The sequence below is a fragment of the Silurus meridionalis genome, chromosome 1 (genome assembly GCF_014805685.1).
Source record: "Silurus meridionalis isolate SWU-2019-XX chromosome 1, ASM1480568v1, whole genome shotgun sequence".
In the NCBI taxonomy this organism is placed as follows: Eukaryota; Metazoa; Chordata; class Actinopteri; order Siluriformes; family Siluridae; genus Silurus; species Silurus meridionalis.
The window spans coordinates 18408605-18431201 of NC_060884.1; the positions used below are offsets into that span (position 1 = coordinate 18408605).

Sequence of the window (22597 nt, forward strand, 5' to 3'; positions counted from 1 at the left end):
GGGAAAATAAAAACAGCACAACTCCATATTTCTGTCTCTCTCATGCACCCACACACACACACACACACACACACACACACAATCATTGTATGGCATATTTCCTATAGACACTTCATTTAAGTATAATTAAACAATATACTGTATTTTTAAATATGACCAAATATGCGTTTTTATTTTATCTAAACAAAACTGTCTGTAAAAACTTTTGTGAAAAAAAAATTTGTTTGCTATAATTTACAATTTCTTGGACAGCATTTTTATGTCTTGCATCAACTTTGTTTGTACTAATAAATTCTTATAATTATTTTAATATTCTTTAATAACTATTAAAGTCACATTCTAAGACTGATTAATTATTTTTATTATTGATTTTTTTTATTTATTATTATTCATTTTTTATTATTTTTTACAAACAAAACAATTAAGAATGTGGAAACATTTACCCATAGTGATACAAGAAGCCAAAGTCTTGAATATAATTTATTATTTTTATTTTTTTCTCCAACAAGCTGAAATTTTCCCACTATACTTTTTTTTTAATAGATTTTAGAATATTTACATTTATAGGATTTGGCACATGCCAAACTTACATTTCAGGGGCCCAGGAGTGGCAGCTTAGTGTGGCTGGGATTTTTAACTTACAACCTTTGGATCTAAAGTCCAATGCCTAAATCACTGACATTTATATTTTTAGCTTTAAATGTCCTCTCTTTCATGCTGCTGTGCATTTAAACAGTGCAGACGATCTTTACCTTTTTATTCAGTGTCTGCAAACACAAATATTTGAGAGACATAAATGAAGGGAACTATTGCGGTTATATAATTGCTACAGATAGCAGTTGTTTTTGAGAAGGTAACTGACAGGTTATGTCAGTTCTACTGTCATGTTGCCCAAAATTACAAGTTCTGTTGACATATGGCAAAAATATGTAACTATTTATAAACTTACTCAAGTATTAAAAAGTAAATGTAATTACAACTGCCTATTAAAAACCGAGAATACAATTAATTTTTATTTGAAAAGCACGTTTAACAATGAACACTGTCACAAGACAGTGCTACAGAAAGAAATACTGTAAATACAGAAGACATTTTACATTTTATAAATTTATTCCTAATGACTGATCCTGAGAAAATGAGTAGGAAAGAAAGTGGTAAGAAAATGAGATGACATGAAAAAGTAACCTTGAAAGGAACAAGACACAAAAAGGAACCCTACTGATCTGGGTAACACCAGATTATGGGATTATACAGAATTCCCTGTAAATACCTGTTCATGTATGGTCAAAAAGTGCAACTGTGTAACCATGAAATTTATTACAGTTTTATAATGTTTTTTCTTGACGTTATTAACTGTACACTGTATATGAATAGTAGGCAAAAGTGTTTCAATAAGTTGCAGTCCCTAAAACTTCAATATGCAGTCTTCATAGTTTCTAAGTGTCACCATTCACAGTATCTTTCGTCTGTACGTGTGGGGCATTCCAAAGCAGCAGCTAGTGTTTCCCAATTGATGAGAACCCCATCAGCAGCAGGGCATCAAGGTGGATTGGGCAGGTTTGGAGATCAGAAAGGGTAGCTCAGGAGAAGCATGTGTAGCTGGACTGAGAGACAAAGAGAAAGAGAGAGATTATTAAGTGTGCTCAATGTTACATAACATTTTAGATAAATATATATTCTAAGCGGATATTTGCGAAAAACATAACTAAAAGTGAGTGTCAACAAACCTGAGTTGAACACAGGAGAGCGACAGCATCCAGGTTCACCAAAACACTCTGTACCCATGAACCATCCAGATCTGCTCCTTTATCTAAAAAAAAACCTATCAACAAAAGATTTGACAAAAAAGCATGTTTTCAGCATGGAAGACTTATACACCGAGACTGTCTAAATCTCGAACACTAATTGGAATGCTGTTGTGTAAGTGTGAAGAAAGATCTGCCTCCTGCTGTAGCCTTCACTATTCCAGGTTCTAGAAGATGATTTTCATTTTAAACGACTTTGCTTTTTGCACTGGAAATTGGATCTATATAAGTTGATCTTATGCAGGATTAATGGTATGCAGTTTGCTAATAGATTCATTAGAAGTAAAATAAAAAAACTCTACTATATTCACCATTTAAATATGACTTGCTCCCTATCCATTTTATGTAAGCTACTGGAAGCAAACCGCTAATCAAACCTGGCATTAGCATTTATGATATATATGGCTAGTTCAGGTTAGCAGATTAGACATGCATCTTTAAATTAGATGGTGTTCATGCCTTTTGGGAGGCAAACAAGATTTCTCATTTTATACTAAAGTCTCTCTTTCTCCAGCATACTGAAAGGTTTTTATGAGTTTGGGTCAGGGACACTCGCTCTCAGAATTCACACTGTAGTTCAAACCTACCCAGATATCTACAGCACTAAGTAATTTTGTGGCGCATTAGGTCACTGATTAGCATGATTAAATGCTAAACTGAATCTATATACAGCATACAAGCTGTTTGATATGAGCTGATATAAATGAGATCCCATTTATGATATTAAAATACATGTTGTTAGTCATGCTAGTGATTTCCACTGGTACATGACTTTTTTTCAGTTATAATTTAAAGGTTTTATTAGACAGCAGGCATATGCAGTAATTTACAAAACGGGAACATTTTCAAAATATGGAGAAAATTCTGTTCTCTTTTTTTTTTGTTTTTTTGTTTTTAAATTTGCATTTTACCAAATGATTTATAGAATGAATTGAAAACGCAAAATGCATTCATGACTCCTTGTACAGGAAATAGCTCTAGTGAAAAATGTAAGTGTACCTTACCTTATTTTTTGTAAGTACACCCATTTTCTATATCTTTTTAACCCTTTACACAGGGTTGCAGGGGAAACCTGCAGTCCATCTCAGGCAACTCAAGGCAGGTTGGCATTCCCACTCATCTCAGGGAATAATCACATACACAGTGAACAAACTGAAAATGCCAATCAACATTCAAAGTGTGTCTTTAGACTGGAGGAGGAAACCATAGTACCCAGAGAAAACCCCCGAAGCACAGCAGAAACAATACAAATTATACAAATATGGGGCAGAGGTGGAATTCAAACCTCTGAACCCAGAGGTGCAAAGCAAATGCACTAACCACTAAGCGTCCATGCTACCTCTGTGAAAAATGATTAGGTTATGTTAATTAAGCTGTGTGCTTATTAAGTATATCACAGCAATGTTTGCACTTATTTAATAAAAGATAAGGAAGGCTACATGACCAAAAAAGTCACTGTGTCAACGAATGACCCACATGCAAATAACACAATGTCTACACTCCCCATGCTTTTAATATTTCCCTGCATCTCTGCTGAATTATTGCTGGGGAAAAAAAAACAAGTATGCTAATGAGCCTCAAACCTAAAAATGAATGATTAATTGATAACAGGAATGCTATTCTAAACTTCTTTCTACCTTTCTGCTCCCAGCTTGTTTGGGATTTTGGATATTTCTTAGAGAGTAGAGAAAATTAGGCTTACATGCCTCTGCTGAGTGTGATAAATGTGTGTGCACTGGAGCGCATGGCTGCCCCTGTTAGAAGTTCATTTGAAAGTTTCCCTATGAGAAACTTTTGTTCAGAAATCGAGACTGTGTTATTGGCTACTACAGCAGGAATAGGTCAGAGATATTATTACATATTAATTATTATTGTTACTAGGATGAAGAGAGCGAGTACTAGTAATTCTTCAAGTGAACAACTGTCTTCCATTATTGAAGCATAAACATCCACCTAGTTCTGAGATATATCTTCAAGGTAGAAGGTTAGAGTACAGCAAGCTTTCAGAACCATATACATGAACACAGCTAATTTGTGGAACGGGGAGTTCCGTGGGGTCTTCTGTATTTATTCCTCATACACATGTCTTTCCCTGAACCTTTCATGAGCCCCATCCCTCTAGTCATTGAGCAGTTTTAACACAATTATTTTTTTCCCCCCAATTAGACAACTTCTATCTGTTATGGCTTGTAGAGCGGACATTACAGAATGCAGTGAAGAACAGGACTTGAATTATGAATCACAGAGGTTAATGAAAAGCATGCGCTCTTTTTGCTCTTGTCTTTAATAAGGCACATGGCCTGGAGATAGCGATAGATATGAGCTTGGCGCTTAATGGACTTTTGCATGAGAAGTGCTATCAGTAAATGGACAGATAGTATGTATGTGTGTGTGTGTGTGTGTAATTAACACTTTTCCTCAGAGACTAATGCTTATCGTGCTGAACCACAACATGGCACGGGGGGTTCAGTGAGCAGCCACCTAACCTTCCTGCTCCACTGTGGTATTTGATGCTGGCCCTCCCCCACACTGCTTTAATTAATTAGACACATAGTGCTGCTCTTTTGTCAGTGATGTTGCCAGCCATGTCCAAGGCTTATCTCTCTCTCACAAAGCTGTAAATCAAGCTGTCATTTGAAACGAGTCCAAAAGAAACTGTTCATTAATTTAGGATTTGCCTGTGTTTTCCACAAGTCTCTACACAACAGCATTATGACAGGAACAAAGGCTTTCCGTAGCACAGTTACACACCAGTGCGATCGAATCCTCGTGCAGAATTTACACCATGGGCTTTAAATGCCACATTCATTCGAACTGCCTTGTTTGATTTCATTTGATTTGCTTGACTTTATTAACATTTGATCGAACACGGTCTTCATTTTAAATACTTAACAAAAACATATACATTTTTCCCCCACAATCAAAATGCAAAACTATTGAATTTGGCTATTTTTCTGCCTAGTTACTGTGAGTCTGCATTTTTTATTGCAGTGTGTATTACAAGAGTTTATCATCATCTGTTGTATTCAAACTGACACACAAGTCTAACAGTAAGTACCATTCAGCAGACTGCAAATTAATATTTCATATTACATGGCGCTATTACAAGTTGCATAACAGCAGCTCGCCTGTTTTATGTATTGGCTGATAAAGGTTTATCACTTATATGAATTTATAGACCATGAAACAGTAGTGTTTAGATTGCAGTGTACAAATAACGGCCTGGAAATTCTATCTTGAATTCTTGCAATATATTACCGATCAGCCATAACATTAAGGCCATCAGCCCAATATGGTGTAGGTCCCGCTCAAGACCTCTGAAAGTGTGCTGTGGTATCTGACACTAAGCCATTAGCAGCAGATCTTTTAAATTGTGAGGTGGGGCATTCATGAATCAGACATGTTTGTCTAGTACATCCCACAGGTATATAATCAGATTGTGATTTTGGGGGTCAGGCCAACACCGTGAACTCCGTCAAGTTCTTCAAACCATTCCTGAACAGTGTTTGCAAAATTTGAGGTCCAGGGCACATTATTTTACTGAAACAGGGTCACTGACAGTAGAACACACTGTTACCTTGATACTGTAAAAGTGTTTAGGTAAGTGGTATGTGTAAAAGAAAACATTATGTATACCAGGAGGCAAGGTTTCCCAGCAAAATATTGCTTTGGGTGCCCATGAACTGGTTCACCAGGTGTCCGTTTTTGAAGCACTTTTGGTAGGCACTAATCATTGAATACAAGGAAAACTCGACAAGACCTACTATTTTGGAGTAGCTCTGACCCAGTTGTCTAGTCACTGCAGTCTAGACCTTGTTTGTTCCTGCTTAAAACAAATCAACATCCAGAACTGACTGTTCACTGGACCTGTGAAAGGTTTGAAGTTTATAAGGGATTAAGTTGAAGTTTATTTTTTATAGCGCATTTCACAACGGACATTGTCTCAAAGCAGCTTTACAGAACCTAAGAATTAAAGGGAATGATGCGTGTTTATCCCTGATGAGCAGCCTGGGGGTGACTGTGGCAAGGAAAAACTCCCTTAGATGGTACGAGGAAGAAACCTTAAGAGGAACCAGACTCAAAAGGGGAACCCATCCTCATTTGGGTGACATCAAGATAATGTAAGGTAGTGCATAACCCAGTACCACATAATTAACTAAATACAACAAATACCTGTACACCACATCACTGTCGAACACTTGAAACATATCAATTAGCAGGTGCTAACTGATAAATTTTCAGCAGGGCTCTGGCAGCAGTTTTGGCTGTAACGCACATCACAGGTTTACATTAATGCACCCGTTCTATTATGTTATAGTTTCTATAGCAACAGCTAATTTACTGAGACTTGTATGGAGGATGCCGTACATAATCCATATGCTTTGATATTCCGAGAGCTTCCATAAATGTTTATTTTGTAAGGCAAAAAACATTAAGAGGGTTTTGTGACTTGTCCAAAGGGAAAAAAAGAAAAAAGAGAGCGGGGGCGTGGACTATAAATGTAAATGTAACTATAAACATTTAAAAGTTACATGTTGCAACATAACCAATGGCTAATAATGACAGCATACAGGAATAATATAGAACAGGAGAAGCTGTTCGAAAAAAATAACCAACTAGTATCACACACCCCACAGTTGATTATTTTTTTTTCCCATAACAGCACACAGAGTCATGTTTAATTCCTAACATTTCTAAGCTTCCTATCGTTCTCTCAATCTCCTTGCTCTTGTCTTGCACTCTGAAGCATGTCGGCTATAATCAGAAGGACAGGCCGTTCTCCTCTGGGAGCTGACCTGCTTGGATGTGGAGGAAAGCAAGATCAGACAGCTGTAATAAGAAGAGTGGGTGGAGGATAGAGGTAGTCAGCCTTATGGGTTAGTCCTCACCCCTGCTCTCTGTCCATTGCATGCAGACAAAAAGCCTGAGGTTCTATTCTACAACAATTTATTTTGGTTAGCCTTAAAATTCCCTTAGTATTAAAATTAAAATCAATTGCGGGTCTCTGAGACTCTTATCTATGCATTTCAAAATATAATTTTTTTTATAGCATATTTGTACAAACCCATAATCTTGTCAGAAATAATAATAATATCTCACTTTGCGCTGTGTGAAACTGCATTAATAATGACCATTAGGGAGAACACCAAACAAAAAGGTTAATCATCATCAGAAAGTCATGCTAGCAAATCTTCACACTTTCACACAGCAGCATGCTCGCACAGAGAATAGTGGTCGTGTGTTAATTAGATTTTTTACAAGACTAGAAAACATTTATCTTCATATGAGGCTTTTTTTCCCCCATTTTTTTTAAAGGTTATATAACACTGCAATTTGTCAGATACATTCTAATTGACATTGGCATATACACTATATTGCTAATTTTGCATACACCTGTCCATAAGAATGGTATGAGCTTTAAAGCATCACATTCCATTTTTGTTACTAGTTTGCTCTTATAATTGCCTCCACTAGATTTTGTAGTGTGCTTGTGGACATTTATGTTCATCATGTAAAGGCAGGTATTGGTCCCCTGGTGGTCTAGTGGTTAGGATGCGGCGCTCTCACCGCTGCGACCCGGGTTCGATCCCCGGTCAGGGAACCAACCCCAGCCACTCTTAGTGCCGGTCCCAAGCCCGGATAAATGGGGAGGGTTGCGTTAGGAAGGGCATCCAGCGTAAAAACATGTGCCAAATCAAACATGCGGATGATCCGCTGTGGCGACCCCTAATGGGAGAAGCCGAAAGAAAGTTTATGTAAAGGCAGATATTGATGTAGGTGAGGAGGTCTGGGGTGCAGTCAGCGTTCCAAAGGTTTTCAGTAGGTTTGAGATCAGAGCTCTATAGCAGGCCACTCAAAATCTTCCTCCCCAAACCATGCAAAATATCTTCATGGAGCTTGATTTGTGTACAGGGGAACTGCCATGCTGGAACAGGTTTGGGTTTTCAAGTGAAGGGAAAGTTTTTATTATAGCGCATCCATATACATCCTATACAACAGTGTGCCTCCAACTTTGTGGTAACAATTTGGAGAACCACCACACATGGATGGAAATTCAGGTGCTCCGGTACTTTTGTCCATATAGTGTAGATGCTGACAATTCATTAAAATGAAAAAACAATTCATTGCATTATCAAATGCAAGCATTCACATATTCCAATAAAAAAATAAAAAAATAAAGGGTCTACCCTTTTTTTTTTTTTTTTACAGAAAAAAAACCCCTGCCCACATTGAACGCAAGTGGTCCTCCCATAAATATAGTTGTTTCATACTTGAGTGAAAAAAAAAACCCAGCAGAAAGCATTATTTAGCAAAAACTGTTTAATTTCATCTTGATGTATGTTTATTTACAAGTAGTAAATCTGCAAAATAGGAAACAACATAATATTTACACAATGGATGCTTACCGGCCAACGTGTGACAATTACTTCAAGTCTAAAATTCTGGAAAAAAATAAAATAAAAATAATAATTCACCTAGTTTATCATAGCATTAAAACACAACTGATGTGACTTCCTGCGTTTCATTTACTAGTACTTCATTCGAGCCGTAGGGCGTTTTGGGGCCGGCTGAAAAGGACAGCTACTGCTATGGAGAAGGATAAAAAAGAACCGAGGAAGAGTTGAGATGTGAGATAGCTGGGAATTGTGACGAGTAAAGGCAAGGAATGGCATCAAAGATGAAGGCAGCACTGGAGCAGAGAAGTGCTGTGATGGATGGAAAGACTTGCGGTAGGAGGAAGTCAAGAAAGAAGTGTGCTGCAAAAAAACGAATCATAGGAGGAGGAAGACAGAATGGACACAGGAAGGAGGGAAAGTGGGGGTGGTCAGGAGCAGCAGCACCCACTCGAGAGGAGCTTTTATATGAAAGCAGTCTGAAGGAGTGAGTGCACACTCGCTTTCTTTCCCCAGCTGAAAACTCACCGCTATTACCATCACCCATTTTATGAGCGGTGAGAGAAAAAGAAAGGATTGCTCCATTGATCTCTACACAGGGTGCACAATGTGGAAGTAAACATAAAACGCTCCCAAAAGTCCGTGTTGCGTGCCTCTTACTCACACAAGACGGAAAAGTTTGGAAAACTTATCTAACTTTCGCTCGTCTGCGACTACGTACAGCCAAGAGGCGACACCAACACGGGAGACTAAAGGGAGATCCTGAGATGTTTGGATGCATCTTTACACCATCATCAGAACAACACGTAGCCCAACATGGCTCAAAACATGAACCATTGTTTTTTGTTTCCCTTCGAGGCTCACCACAGCTGTACAGAATCTCAATTCGCCCAGGCTGAGTGAGGAGCGCTGACCGAGCTGTGCAGCTCTATGTAGACTAATGTAAAATTCATTTGATTACATAAGTCTGATAGCTCATCAGCTAGCGGTTAGTAGAACGACTTCAGGCCTCCTTGCACAAAGCTAATTTATTTCCATTAGGCCAGATCTTACGGCAGGGTGAAGATACTGGCCTATTAACAAAAAAGGAACCACACACATGCACACACACAGCCCAGTGCGTGGCCACATCTGTGAGGTAAGCGGTTTTCTCCCTCTGTCTTTCTCTCTCTCTATCTATCTCTCCACATGCTCACCTTGGTTAAAAATGGATGAAGGTGTCAAAACTAGCGGACATTGGCCGGCTAACCAGCGCTGACAGCTTGCCCTCGCACTCGAGTCAGGGCTTGACGTGCTCTGGGCAGAAAACTACCCTGTTTGAACCTGGGTTTTACTGATGGTTTGGTCCAAAGAAACTTTTTTTTTTCCTCACAAAAAAAGAAAGTATCTACTGAATATTCGAGAAACCTGATGGTACCTTAGTTTGACTTGTTCAGGAATAGAAAAGAAATAAATTAGAAGACAACACCAGTACATAAGCAAAAGTTAAATTCGAAACACGAACAGAAATTCATTGTCCCATCGAAAAGATTTCCAGCAAAAAAAAAAAAAAAAAAGCATAACACATCACATGATCTCTCTCAGCGGGTACAGGCACACGATCAGGGAATGGCTGGGATGTGGGCTTTTTTTTTTTTTGGGTGTGTTTTGTATTCACATAAATTAGGATAGTCGTACCTCACACAGCACCGCCCATGTACATGTGATGGAGAGAAACGATGAGCAAAAACCACAGCTGTTCAGGTACAATGGTAAACCACATTCAAAAGTGGGAGAACAAAAATGTTGCAATACAAAATTGAAACACCAAATCAAATCCACCACAGATCACAGTTTGGTTTTTTTAGGCAAGCAAATTAAAGCAAGAATTTGGGGGGGGGGCAGGGCAACACTTTAAGAGATAGCCTCTCGTCGGAGAACACGTCTCATACGAGATTAGAAAGATCATCTATAAAGAAGCAGGCTAAATCAAACACACACACTGGAGGCGTCAGGCCAGAGGGTAACAGGATTACTTAGCCCTGTCTCATTAATGAGCTGAGGCTAAAGCTCCTCTTTCTATCAGTCTCTATCCTTTCCTTCATCCTTCCCTCACTCGCTCACCCTCTCTCACTGATCCGAATTTGAAGCAGTGACGAATCAAGAGCTTCACCTCTTTCTCTCTCTCTATCGTACAAGAGGCCAAGAGAAAAAGGAGCTTGTGTAAATCTACTGCTCTCCCCCTTCTACATGCGCCGTGCACGAGGAGGAAGAAAACTCGCGAGAGTGGCAGCCTCACACACACACACCATGGTGAACGGAGGGAAACGAGTGCATTTGGTTTACCGAGCCCGAGAGCGAGCTCTTCGACTTCTAAACGCGGGAAAATTCTAGCTTACCTGCACTATTTATCTACTCCAAACATTTTTTTTTTCTTCAGTCATCAGGCAAAGATCATATTTAAAAAACAAAATCATAGCACATTCCCATGTAACAAAATGTCTTTTCACTAAACGACATTCAAATAAAACATGGCACAGGACAACATTTTATTCATTTTCTTTTTTTCTTTTTTTTCTTTCCTATGTAAATTTTTTTTTTCTCTTGCTTAAATATCTAATTTCATCTTTGTTCGACTCTAGTTGTGTTTCAGTGATAACATATCAAAAAAACTCTCAATGGTAGATTTCACTTGGCTGAAAATGTAACAGTATTTATATACATATATAATATCTGAAGATTTGTCCTTTGTACTGTTTTTTTTCTTCTTCTGTAAACTGTGCAAATTCAGCAGTAACACGAGTGGCAAAGAGAGCAGAGAGAGGGCAGTCCGTTACTTTTTTCTTTTTGTACAACACAAAAAAAATAAAAGAATTAACAACAAAAATCACACAAATCCTAAATGTCCATTTTCTTCCACGTGAACCCTTGGGGAGGTGTCACGACACCACTGACCAATGGTTGGAGTGTAGGCATCCCAGAATTCATCCTTCTTGAGTTTTCAAAAAGTGATGGGCAAAACGTACGTGTGTGTGTGTGTGTGTGTGTTTGTGTGTGTGTATCTATGTGTGAAGAGGTCCAGCACACAAAATTCACAACAAAATGATAATTAAAAAGGTTATACACCAATGACAACAATCAAAATGTTTTCTGTGATGAGTCCTTGTGTTGACACACACTCGCACTAGCGCACACACACACACACACACACACACACAGAGAAGTGTGCGCCCAGCTCTGTAGTAGCTCCAGTGTACTGCGCCAGTTCTTTGCAGTGTGTGTTTCGGGGAGGGGAGTGTGTGACTTCAGTTTGTGTGTCGCGAATGCTCGGAGCCCCGATCAGCTGCTCAGAGCCATGGTGTCAATCACCTGCTCAAGCTTACTCCTCAACCTCTGCCTGCGTGCCTGCTCGTCCCGCTCCAACGCACACAGGATCTATAGGGATGGAGAGACGAGAGAAATACGGAGAGAGTGAGAGAAAGGTGAATATAAAGAAAGAACAAAAGAATGAAAAAAAGCACTTAAACTACAATACAGAAACTACAATACACAAAGGACTATCTATCCATCTGTTGTTCGATCGATCGGTCCGTCCTGTCTGCCTCTGTTTTTGATCTGCGCTCACATCTCTGTTAAAGCTGAAATACAACAGGGGTGCATGTGCTTGTGCTTTTAAAGCATAATGACACATGATGAGGCGCAGTGCTAATGGAGCCAGCTGTGATACATTATCCAGAAAAACAAAATCACAGTGTACATGCACGCGCAGGGACGCATACAAACGCGTGCGCACACACACAGGGTGCAATAACGGAGCTGTAGGACTGACTGTTATTTGGCTAAAGGTTCGGTGAGCAGAGATACTAAAATGCCGCTGGCCAATAGGTCCAAAAACAATAATTACTGCAGGATAACAACAGGGCACAATTTCCTTATTCTGTTCTCAGAAATGATCCATTTTGTTCGATAAAATGCACAATGTCTGCAAGCTTAGGGTCCATTCGAGGAAAAATCGTTCATTTAAAACTTAACAGATCATAATTCTTTGGCAATAATAGTAATAATAATACTGATAATAATACACTTCTCAAGGTGCTGAGGCACTGCAGTACGAAACAGCGGGGTGTGTGTACTGGATGTGCGAGCGCTTACTTCGTCTTTGTACTTGGTGATATAGGAGTAGATCTCGTGCAGGGCGCTCATGCTGTTGAACTGGTTCAAGTGAAGGCGAGACTGCTCTGCCAAATACGCACTCATATCCTGATCACTGATCGCTGGCATCCGAGAGATATCAGAATAATATCTGTGTGAGTGAGAGAGAGAGAGAGAGAGAGAGAAAGAGAGAGAGTTCATGCCAAACCAAGTAGCATAAGGGTTAAAACATGTAATTCTAAATCAATTCTTTATGCATCAAAATATTTAAAAAATTACATGAAGTATATAAAAGTATAACCAAGTCGAGCAGTAATGTATTTTCATTAGGCCTGTCAGAACGAACCTCACTCCTCAAGTACAAATTGATTTGTTCATATTTTTATATTTGAAGGCCAAGAAAAACAAATTCAGTGTTTAAGAGCCAGTGTTCCACATTTCATTGCCTAACAAATCTGTGTAAACATGAGTTTTCTAACCTTCATATGTCTCATAAGCCAGAATTTCAGCATTTGTGAGAGGGTCTGGCACGATTAATCAATGAATGTGGCCAAAAACCACCTACTTTCCCAAGATTAGGCAATTTGACTGACAACAGACATTTTCCTTCGGCCTGTCGACAAACATGCAAGATTATTTGCTCACCTATTACTGCTTTAAACAAAAATTCAGTGCTCTATATGTTTTTTACTGCAACATGCAAATTCATTAGAAAATAACTTTTATTATAAAGTTGGAGACACAAAATTGCGGAGCATGTTTTGGGATGCGGTAGCATTAAAACATTTCATATTTTCATGTACGCAGGGGCATTCAAGCATGACAATGCCCCTGTGCACAAAGCCAACTCCATGAAGATGTGATTTACATGAGTTAGAGTGGCAGATCATGAGTGGAATTCTTTAGAGCTCTGAACTCAACCCTAGTGAACATTCATCCTTTGGGATGAATTGGAATGCTGAGTGCACACCAGATTCCTCACCCTACATCAGTACCTGACTTTTCTACCACAATCGAGCACAAATGCCAGGCCAATGGGGAGCATAGATTTCCACACCACCACTCCAAATTCAAATTAAACATCTACCTAGAAGAGTGGAGAGGCAATGGGGCCTAAAAGTGGAATATGATGTTCAAAAAGCATATACGGTATATATGGTCAGGTGTCCATAAACTTTTGTCCAGCCAGATAGTATGTGAAATATCAGATGCACTGTTGTTCTTTGTGTAGAGGTTCTGAGTCTGAGCTCTAATGTTGATGTTTGTTTTGTCTTAAAGGCTTACTATAATGAGAAAGCTGTCAAATACTTCGAATCGCTAACACACAGCACGTACTTGCTGAGCTACACTCCTCCAAAGGATAAGTGATGGCCTACCTCTCAACCCAGTTCTTGTAGTTGGGGATGTCCTTAGCGTAGAGCAACTTGTTCGAGGGCGAGTCTTTGCCCAGCTTGTGTTCTGACGTAGAGCACGAGTCCATGAAGGTCTGAGCTACTACAGACAGACACGCGTCTGTGATGCTGTTCTTATGGATGTCAAAGACAAACTGAGGATTCTTGATCACATTCACCCAGAACCTCAACGGCAAACTGCAGAGACCGAGAGTGAAGACAGAATAAAAAGAAGTCTTTGTTTTTGCACACTTTTTGGTTAACACAATCAGGTACATACATACAGTATTTTAAAGCCACTAGTGGAGAACACAAACGGATACGAACCAGTTACTTTTCCACGTGTGTCTGACGTCTGGATCTGTTATCTGGTGTTTGTCGGCCTGCTCGTCCAGGAAGTCGAACATGTATTTGATAGCAAGTGGGAGTGCGCTGCCTCGATGGGCCGTGCTGAAGATGGTCTCAAACAGGTCATCTACAAACTTCTGTAATGTGCCCTGTTAGACACACACACACACACACACACACACACACACAGTTAGCTTTTCAAATACAAATAATATATGTGGGCATATAATGTTCTTTACAATAAACAAGATAATAATTGAGAGGAAGGATGAATGATTTAAGAAGACAAAATAAAAATGTTATATTGATTTTATGTAGAGCAGGGGTATGTGTAGGTACTTGATAAAAAAAAAAAAAAAAAAAAAAAAAAAATTTGTTTCTATTCCTGAAATAAAAAAAACAAAACAAAAGAAACCCCCCCTTTTTAAATCATGCCATTAGATACCTGCAAAAAATGTTTATAGGCACAATAATAGTGGTTTTGATAATGGTGGCTTTTCATCACTGTTACAAAACTAGAACATCCTACCAACCGGCTATCCCTCTAGAACCCCACTTTGAAGCATACATAGAAAAAAATTTATAAAATAAAAAAACTGTACACTGATCAGGTATAACAATGACATAATAGCATTATGACCAGTGAAGTGAAGAAGAATTATTATCTCCATCATGGCACCTGTAAGTGGGTGTGATTTATTACACAGCAAGTGAACATTCTGTCCTCAAAGTTGACGTGTTAGAAGCAGGAAAAATGGGCAAGAGAAAGGATTTTTTTGACAAGGGCCAAATTGTGAGGTCTAGACGACTGGGTCAGAGCATCTCCATAACTGTAGCTCTTGTGGGATGTGTCCGGTCTGCAGTGGTCTGTTTTAGGGATGCACCGGATATTCGGCCACTGAAAATTTTCGGCCGAAAATGGCCCAGAAGTGCATTTTCGGTTTTCGTCCGAAAGACTTTGATCACCGAAAAAACGCAGCCGAAACAGTTTGTTGTGATGACGCAAACAGAAACCGCGGCCCGCACGTGCATGTCTAAAACAACATGTCTGCGGTGTGGACGTATTTCAGTATATCTGAGAAAGACCCACGGATAGCGATTTGCAAAACATGTAATGCCGAAATTTCGTCTGCAAAGACTTTCTCCACGTCGGGTTTAATTTATCACCTGAAATCCAAACATCCCGATCGCTATGCTGAATATGAGAAGAACGCGGCACAGAAAAGCAAAACCCCTCCGAGCATGCGCACTCCGTCTGTGGCGAACGTTTTTTAAAAAAGGCAGGAAGTTTCCCAGTGATAGTGTTGTATTGTTGTATCTTTAAGCAGTTGCACTTTTTCTGAATGCACTTTGTTTTTGTGAAAGAACATATTTAATTGTACAACCTTTCAGCAGGCCAGAGGGCCTTTACATTATTATTTAATGTACACATGAGTGCATTTAAGTTAAACATTTAAGTTTGAATTTTTATTTATTTTATCCTGTGCATTGTTGCAATGTGCTATAAATAAATATTTTCATAATTTGTAATTGATTTATTCTTTGAAACTTTATTATTAATTTATGCAATTGAAATGCCTTGATTTTAGTAAGGTTAGTACACAGTCATAAACATAAATGCAATGGTAATAACAATTGGCATAATTTATTTCGGTGTTTCGGTTTTCGGCCTTGCTTTCCTCTTTTTCGGTTTTCGGTTTCGGCCCAGAATTTTCATTTCGGTGCATCCCTAGTCTGTTTCTATTAAAAGTGGTCCAAGGAAGGAACAGTGGTGAACCGGCGAGCGGCCGAGGCTCATTGATGCACATGGGGAGCGAAGGCTGATCCGACAGATGAGCTCCTGTAGCTCAAACTGCTGAAGAAGTTAATGCTGTTAATGCTCGATGGATCAGAGCTGTTTTGGCAGCAAAAGAGGGACCAACACAAGATTAGGAAGGTCATAATGTTTTGCCTGATCTGTGGCCTTAAAACTATGCCTGGTCGGTGGATACAACAACTTATAAAAACGATTAAACTTGATTAACTTGAGATTTTGTACTCCCTGTTCTCAAAACCCAACTCATTACCACACTCTTCCTGAGTGCTAAATAATGTGTTAGAACAGAAACTACACACTGTAGATGAGGACCAGGAAACTTATGTACACCAAGACCTCTGCTGAACCTTCGGTGGTCTGATAAACATGACCTAACTTGTCTGGAGCGTCATATGCAGTTAATGATTAAACAGCATCCCTTTGGGGCCCAAGAGGATTATGGGAAGTGCGGCTTCTAAGCAGTTAAAGCAGAGACGTCTCAATAAGAGATCTCTATACTGACAGGAGATAGGAGTGCAGATGAGGAGAAAAGCCAGATTCCTTTTTTCCCCAAAACAGCTCGATAAGCAAAGGTCACCGGTCTAATTAAGATACAGTGGTGCGTGTCAGACTGGACCTGCTGCTAAATGTTAATCAGGGACTAGCCTTTCACACGCAAAGGTCAACATGAACTGGCTATAGAGAGAAGCTACATAAAAGACATAGAAAATCTAGGGTTAAGACAGGAACATGGGCCGGTGTGTGTGAGAGCTCGTGTGCCTTATCTACCTTGGTCGCAAGCAGGCGGGTCAAGTAGATCTCTGAGACCATCTTGCTGCCGCGGTCTCCCTCCCTCTGGTCCGAGTGGTCGTGGTTCTTGACCAGATGCCAGAGTTTGGTTCCACTCTCCAGGTCCGGAGTGATCATGGGGGTGCGTGAGCGCAGACTGTCAGGACTGCTGGCTGTCCTCAACATGCTCTCTGTGACGGATTAAAAAAAAAAAAAAAGAAAAGAAACAAAATAAATAAAAGAAAAAGAAAAACGGAAGAAGGAATTACTTACGAAGACAGGAGCTAATGAGTGAAGGAAAGAGCATAAATCAGTCAAACATTTGAAGACTACAAAACAATGATGAGGGTTAAAGTAGACATGAAGGAACAGCTGCCATTACGGTTATTGCTAGGGCTTTAAAAAAGAAATGAGACAGAGTTGCTCGAATGTGACGCAAAGCTTTTCAGTGATGGAGAGAATCTGTCGCATTTAAAGAGGCAACACTCCTTACTGTCACTCATGGTGCATGCCATTCTTTCACTAGCACCCTCTCGCAGATTCTGGAATTAATGTCCGTCATCAAAAGCTTGACAGACTGTGCTACTCCAGCAGCCAATCAAATATCAAATCACACAGCTACAGGTTACTGAGACATGAGAGAGAGAGAGAGAGAGAGAGAGAGAGAGAGAGAGAAAGACTCTAACCGTATCTGCTGAGGGACTTGGTAAACGTAGAGGAGTTAGAGATGTTATATGCAGAGTTTTGCTTAGGAACCAGAGCCATAACTGAGCCATCTGTAACCTATAGACACAGAGAGAGATTTCAATAAACAAACAAGCAATAAATCAATAAATCAGCTGTTGCACAAATATACACTCTAATTCAACACTTCATATGGGTAACAAAGTGAAGGCCTACTAGTCAACACGTTTTTTCACTGCTTCTTACTATGTAGAACTAAGCTTATATTTCCGTAATAAAATGACTGAAATGACATATTTTTCTACGTCTATTAAAACTCGTACAGCCAAGGCTACATTTCCATGCAAAAGTTTGAATCAACTGAAAAGAAAGTAACTCCTGTTTTGCTGCCTCACAGGACAGTGTTTGGCACGCAGATTCAGCTGTCACTCGTAGAACGTGGAAAAGGGAAAATTTGGGGAAATGTTTCCCAATGTGAAACTAATCCTTGTCAGAAGCTGAAGTCATTAAGCAGGGTTTTATAAGAATGACCCACCTGGTTCAATTGGATAGAAATGAACTTCGGATTGTCCTCGATCACTGCACTCGATTCCGACTGATGTTCATACATAAAGGGTTTTATTCTGGCTGAGCCCGATTATTAACTAATTATCAGGATGCATAAATAGAAGCGCATTATTATAATCATTTTAATTTGCAAACCTCATTTGCTGCATATAACTGATTGATTATCTGCCTCATGCAGGCCGCTGAAAAAATCTGAAATAGGGCGGATTTGTGCTGCTGGTTGAATAGTCCTGCTGCAGTGTAAAGACTTGCTATCATTCCCCATTGGGGTGTTGCTATGGTTACCTGGCAGCTTGTGAACCTGCCAGGTTGTTGGGATGTTGCCATAGTAACCTAGCGGTGCAGGAGGTGTTGGGCCATTGGTTGTGACTGCTTTACTACCGAGTGCATGAGTGATTGTGATAGGTGGAGGTGGTTACCTGGTAGTGAGCGAGCGTGTTCAGGCGCTTCCAGTCATTATCGATCTTGGTGGTGACGTCTTCGTCCTGGAGGATGATTCTAGCCATTCGGCCCTGACGCCATTCTACAAGCAAACGGGTAAAGTAAGAGAGCTGTTCTGTTCGGCTGCTGGCAGACGTTTATTTACCGGTCGGCCGACAATTTTCTGCCTTTGAATGGCTGTAAAGTGAGAAGAGGGATCTCTTACCCAGATCCATGTCTCCTGCTTTGGGTCTCTGAGAATATGGACTGCCCTTATACACTGCGTCCAGCAGCTTCTCCTTCACCTGAGTGATGGTGTCACAGTTCAGGCATTTGACCGTGACCTCCGATGCGTTCTCGTTCTCTGGGTTGACGCAGTGCAGTGTCTGTGCACAGGACACACCGAGTCAATTCAATTCTCTAATGATGATCATAACACTCACACTCACACACACACACACACACACACACACACACACACACTGTTTTATTCATACATCTCACCAATTACACTGACAACATAATACAAGAACATTCACACTGACTACTATTTAAAAAAAATGGTCATAATAACCAAGCAGAACATTTCAAACGTTATTATTTATAAATAAATAAATAATAAAAAAAACAGCACGAAAGAAAATAAACGCTAAAACAAATCGCATTTCATATCTGATGGATAGTAAAGGCTTCTCAGCGCAGGAGCAACCGCACCATAGCCGAGGCATAATCTCAAATCAAAAGGGGCAGAGTGGTGGGGTATCGACACGAGAGCAGCTTTAACATGCATCTCTGGCTGTGTGTGAAGAGCTACCGCTGCTCCACTCTCTGTACACGCTCTGCTGTAAAGCTACTGACCAGGGTCTTATAGTCGATCTGCTGTCTGATCAGTTTGTCTTCACTCAGGGAGTAGCGCGCCTCTCCTGTGATGGCATCTATCGGCCCTTTCTCCATCTGCTGCTTCATTGCACAGTAGAGCATGAAGAGAGGTTCTCCTGCACACTCCTGTACACAAACAAATCCACACACACACAGTGTGAGGGCACATAATGAATAAATGAAAACATTTGCATCAGCAAAGAGAGAACTGAAACATTTATTTCTAATGTATTATATAATAATAATAATAATATTAATAATATTAATAATAATATTTATATGCCTGGTTTTCTTTAGAACTTAATGACAGTATGAACAGTTTATGGAATATTGATTATTTCAGCCCAAATGGAGGTACAGACATATCAATGTCAACAGGCTTGTGTTTGAATACCACGAGAAAGGTGATGAGCCCGAGACTGACATGGAGGACGCTGATAATTTAAAAGATAAATTAGTGCCTAATTATAAAGAATTACAATAAAAAATTTGTTGTTTTTTCCACAAGCAGTTTAGGGTAGAAATGGGCGGGGCTTATTTAAATGGAATTGCAATAAATCTATAAATGTGATTTTCTCCCTTTTCAGCTTGAGACGCATGCAAAAGAAAAGCAAATCTCAGCATAAAAACACCTTCAGTTTTAAGGACTACACATAGAAATTACTCACATATACAATTATTAACGAGGAGTTAAACCGTTTTAAAAAAATTATAAAAAAATCCCATTTTTGATAGCAGAGGTAGTTTGAGGTCTAAATGGCTCTGGAATTGTACCAAAGGCCATCAGCACCTCTGCAGTTCTCTTTAAACTGTTTTGCCACAATCTAAACGCAAGGTATATTAAACTCCAATTAAATTCCAACGTACATGCTCATTGCGAGCGCACAGTGTGGAAACCCGTTTTCTGCTGCTTCAGTGTTTCTGCTCTTGTTTCATAGCCCACTGGAGAGAATGACAGGATCACTGATGGGTATTGTTCTGTAAACCAGTCCCTCTGTTATGGATTAATAGTTTCGGCTGCTCATCCATACACCGAGGACGCTTGTTTCCTCTGTGCCCGGCTGCAGGATGAGTGGCCACTGACGGGCTCGGTGTCCGAGTTCAGCGTAAAAGTCGCAGGACACAATCTATCAAAAACTAGTCCTTCAGGAGGTGTGAGTAATTCCTGTAGTCAGGGAAAACAAACACAGGGGCGAAAGCGGCGTAAGCCACCGCAGCTCCCCTGAGCATTCCCCTATTCTGCACGGACGGAGCCCAGAGCGAGTCTGAATGCGCCGCGGAGTCTGTGTGAAGGAGGCGGGTGCCGATTGATGGAGGGGTTAATAGAAGGCTAATGACTGTGGAGGAAAGTGCTGGAGAAGCACTTCAGAGCATGAAATGTGTCAAACCGGCAATGAGACGAGAGCTGAAACCACCTCGCTCCCTCACTTTTCTCAATCATTCCTTCCTACGCACTGCCTCCTCTCATCTTTCACAAGTTCTACCTTTCGTTCCTATTCTCCCTTGTTAACTGTCTTTATCTTTGTCCTTTCATGTCCTTTTCTTCAGTCCAATATTTGTCCTTCTCTACGCCAGGGTTTTATTTTGCTACTTACCGAGCATCGCTATCATAAAAAGTTGGGGGGAAACAAAAAAACCCCACTCTCGACGTGGTGCATATTGGCGGCCAAATTATCCATAATTAATTAGCAACAATTCAATTAATTAAAGCTAATAACTTCACACATCCTGTCTTGCTTTTAGTAGGGGTTTCTCGACTTCAAGATTTTTTGCTAATACACAATTACTAAGTCAACAGAAAATACCACAGAAGTGCACACGGCCCCTTTGTGGCATCCATACCCTAAGAGCTTCTTCCTTGTTCACCCCCCCAAAAAAAAAATTATTAAAAAAGCTCCCTCCATATGTCTCCGCCTCATTGGGCTCGTTAGCATCGAGGCTAATTAAACAGACAGCTGTTGATGTGCAGCAACAGACAGGAGACAGACACAAACACTCTGACAGCTACAGTCTGGATTTGGGATTCTCACTTTCATATCAGCAAACTGTGCACGTGTGTGCGTGTTTTTAACGTGAACCATGAATTTAATATCGCGTTAGCAGCTACATGATTGAAATGAATAATGACGTAATGTGAACTAACATATCAAAGTGCAAGAGAAAAAAATATATATAAATTGAAAAGAAAAAGTGTGCTCCCAGGATTTACCAAAAAAAAAAAAAAAAAAAAGGAAAGCATGCTCAGTTGAAAGCATTTCAAGGATCATTAAATATCCATGCATGCTTGAGCATCTCTTGAGTAGTCACTTTTTTGATTCCTATATCAATCTGTCAAAAAAAAAAAAAAACGACTTCTACAAACTGAAGATATTTGGAATTCAGGCAAAAAAAAAAAAAAAAAAGGCTATATATAGAGTCCTGGCTGCATGGGCATGTGCACTGCTCATGGTTGAGAAACTGAGAAAGTCTTGCTGCCAGGGACATATGGCAGATTCTGTGCTGTCACTGAACTCAATCTCCCATAAGCCTTTGCGAGACACCCAAGGTCAGTAAAGGATAGGCAAACACTAGGAACCTCAAGCTGTTATGTTCACACACACACCCACAGAATGCACAGTCTACACGCACACACATTATACATGCGTGTGCAGAGAATCGAAACACAAATGCACACAGACACACGTAATAGAGACACACATGACTCACCTTCAGGAACTTGTACAGCAGGAAAGTGAACCAGTTTGTCAGCATTTTCTCAGCTACAGATTCCGTCCTAAAGTGGGGGGGAGGGGAGCGGGGAAGAATAAAAAAAAAGAAAAGAAAAAGAAATTAATGTCAAATAAACATTACTTCAAGCTTCAAGAAACGGTGTAATGGCTTGCCTCGGGACTACTAAACACTCGGTGTATGATCTCCTGAGAATTGGAGGCCGTTTAATTCCACTCTGACAGCAGTGAGCTAAAGACCAACACCACCACCTGCGCTAACAAACGCAATACACTCCCGAGCACTGCGCCGCCTGCTAACCGCCATGCGGCCAGATGAATGAGTGATATTACTAAGCCAATTGTTCATTTTCTTCCTACACTATAAAGCGAGCCACCAATCCTCATTAAGAAAATGCACCAATTAGAGTAATTCAGTAACTTTTTCTAGTTGAGCAGAAACCTGGCGCATAATAACAACCCTCGCACAAGTCCCTCGGAATGAAGCTAATTAACAGACGAAGTAATTAGCGGACTTTATTAGCGCTAATCTGTTAACGAAGGGGGAGAGGGGAAGTGGGAAGGAGTAGAGTGGGGTAAACGGCTTTCTCCTTCCTTTCTTTTTAATTATTCACTCGCTCACCCACAGACAGATGAAACGCGTGGAGAAATGAGGCAGCGCTAAGTT

At 40.0% G+C, this 22597-nt stretch overlaps 1 protein-coding gene and 1 long non-coding RNA gene across 3 annotated transcripts in view; both read right to left on the reverse strand.

Moving 5' to 3' along the window:
* Positions 1 to 1450: 1450 nt before the first annotated feature.
* On the reverse strand, positions 1451 to 2920 carry LOC124393630. The gene is made up of 3 exons (XR_006927349.1): positions 2810 to 2920; positions 1728 to 1822; positions 1451 to 1604 (listed from the first exon to the last, which is right to left on the reverse strand). It is a non-coding gene; the product is annotated as an uncharacterized LOC124393630 (long non-coding RNA).
* A 5188-nt stretch (positions 2921 to 8108) lies between these two features.
* Positions 8109 to 22597, reverse strand: part of plxna1b (plexin A1b) — a 190557-nt gene continuing 176068 nt past the window's right edge. For both annotated transcript variants that reach the window (XM_046870381.1, XM_046870466.1), the window contains exons 23-32: positions 21911 to 21977; positions 19184 to 19330; positions 18552 to 18711; positions 18325 to 18428; positions 17341 to 17437; positions 16655 to 16845; positions 14050 to 14219; positions 13708 to 13920; positions 12332 to 12482; positions 8109 to 11614 (exon numbers count right to left, since the gene is read on the reverse strand). In XM_046870381.1, the coding sequence (XP_046726337.1) occupies positions 11519 to 11614; positions 12332 to 12482; positions 13708 to 13920; positions 14050 to 14219; positions 16655 to 16845; positions 17341 to 17437; positions 18325 to 18428; positions 18552 to 18711; positions 19184 to 19330; positions 21911 to 21977 (1396 nt within the window). In that variant the 3' untranslated portion in view covers positions 8109 to 11518. The remainder of the gene's footprint in view (positions 11615 to 12331; positions 12483 to 13707; positions 13921 to 14049; positions 14220 to 16654; positions 16846 to 17340; positions 17438 to 18324; positions 18429 to 18551; positions 18712 to 19183; positions 19331 to 21910; positions 21978 to 22597) is intronic.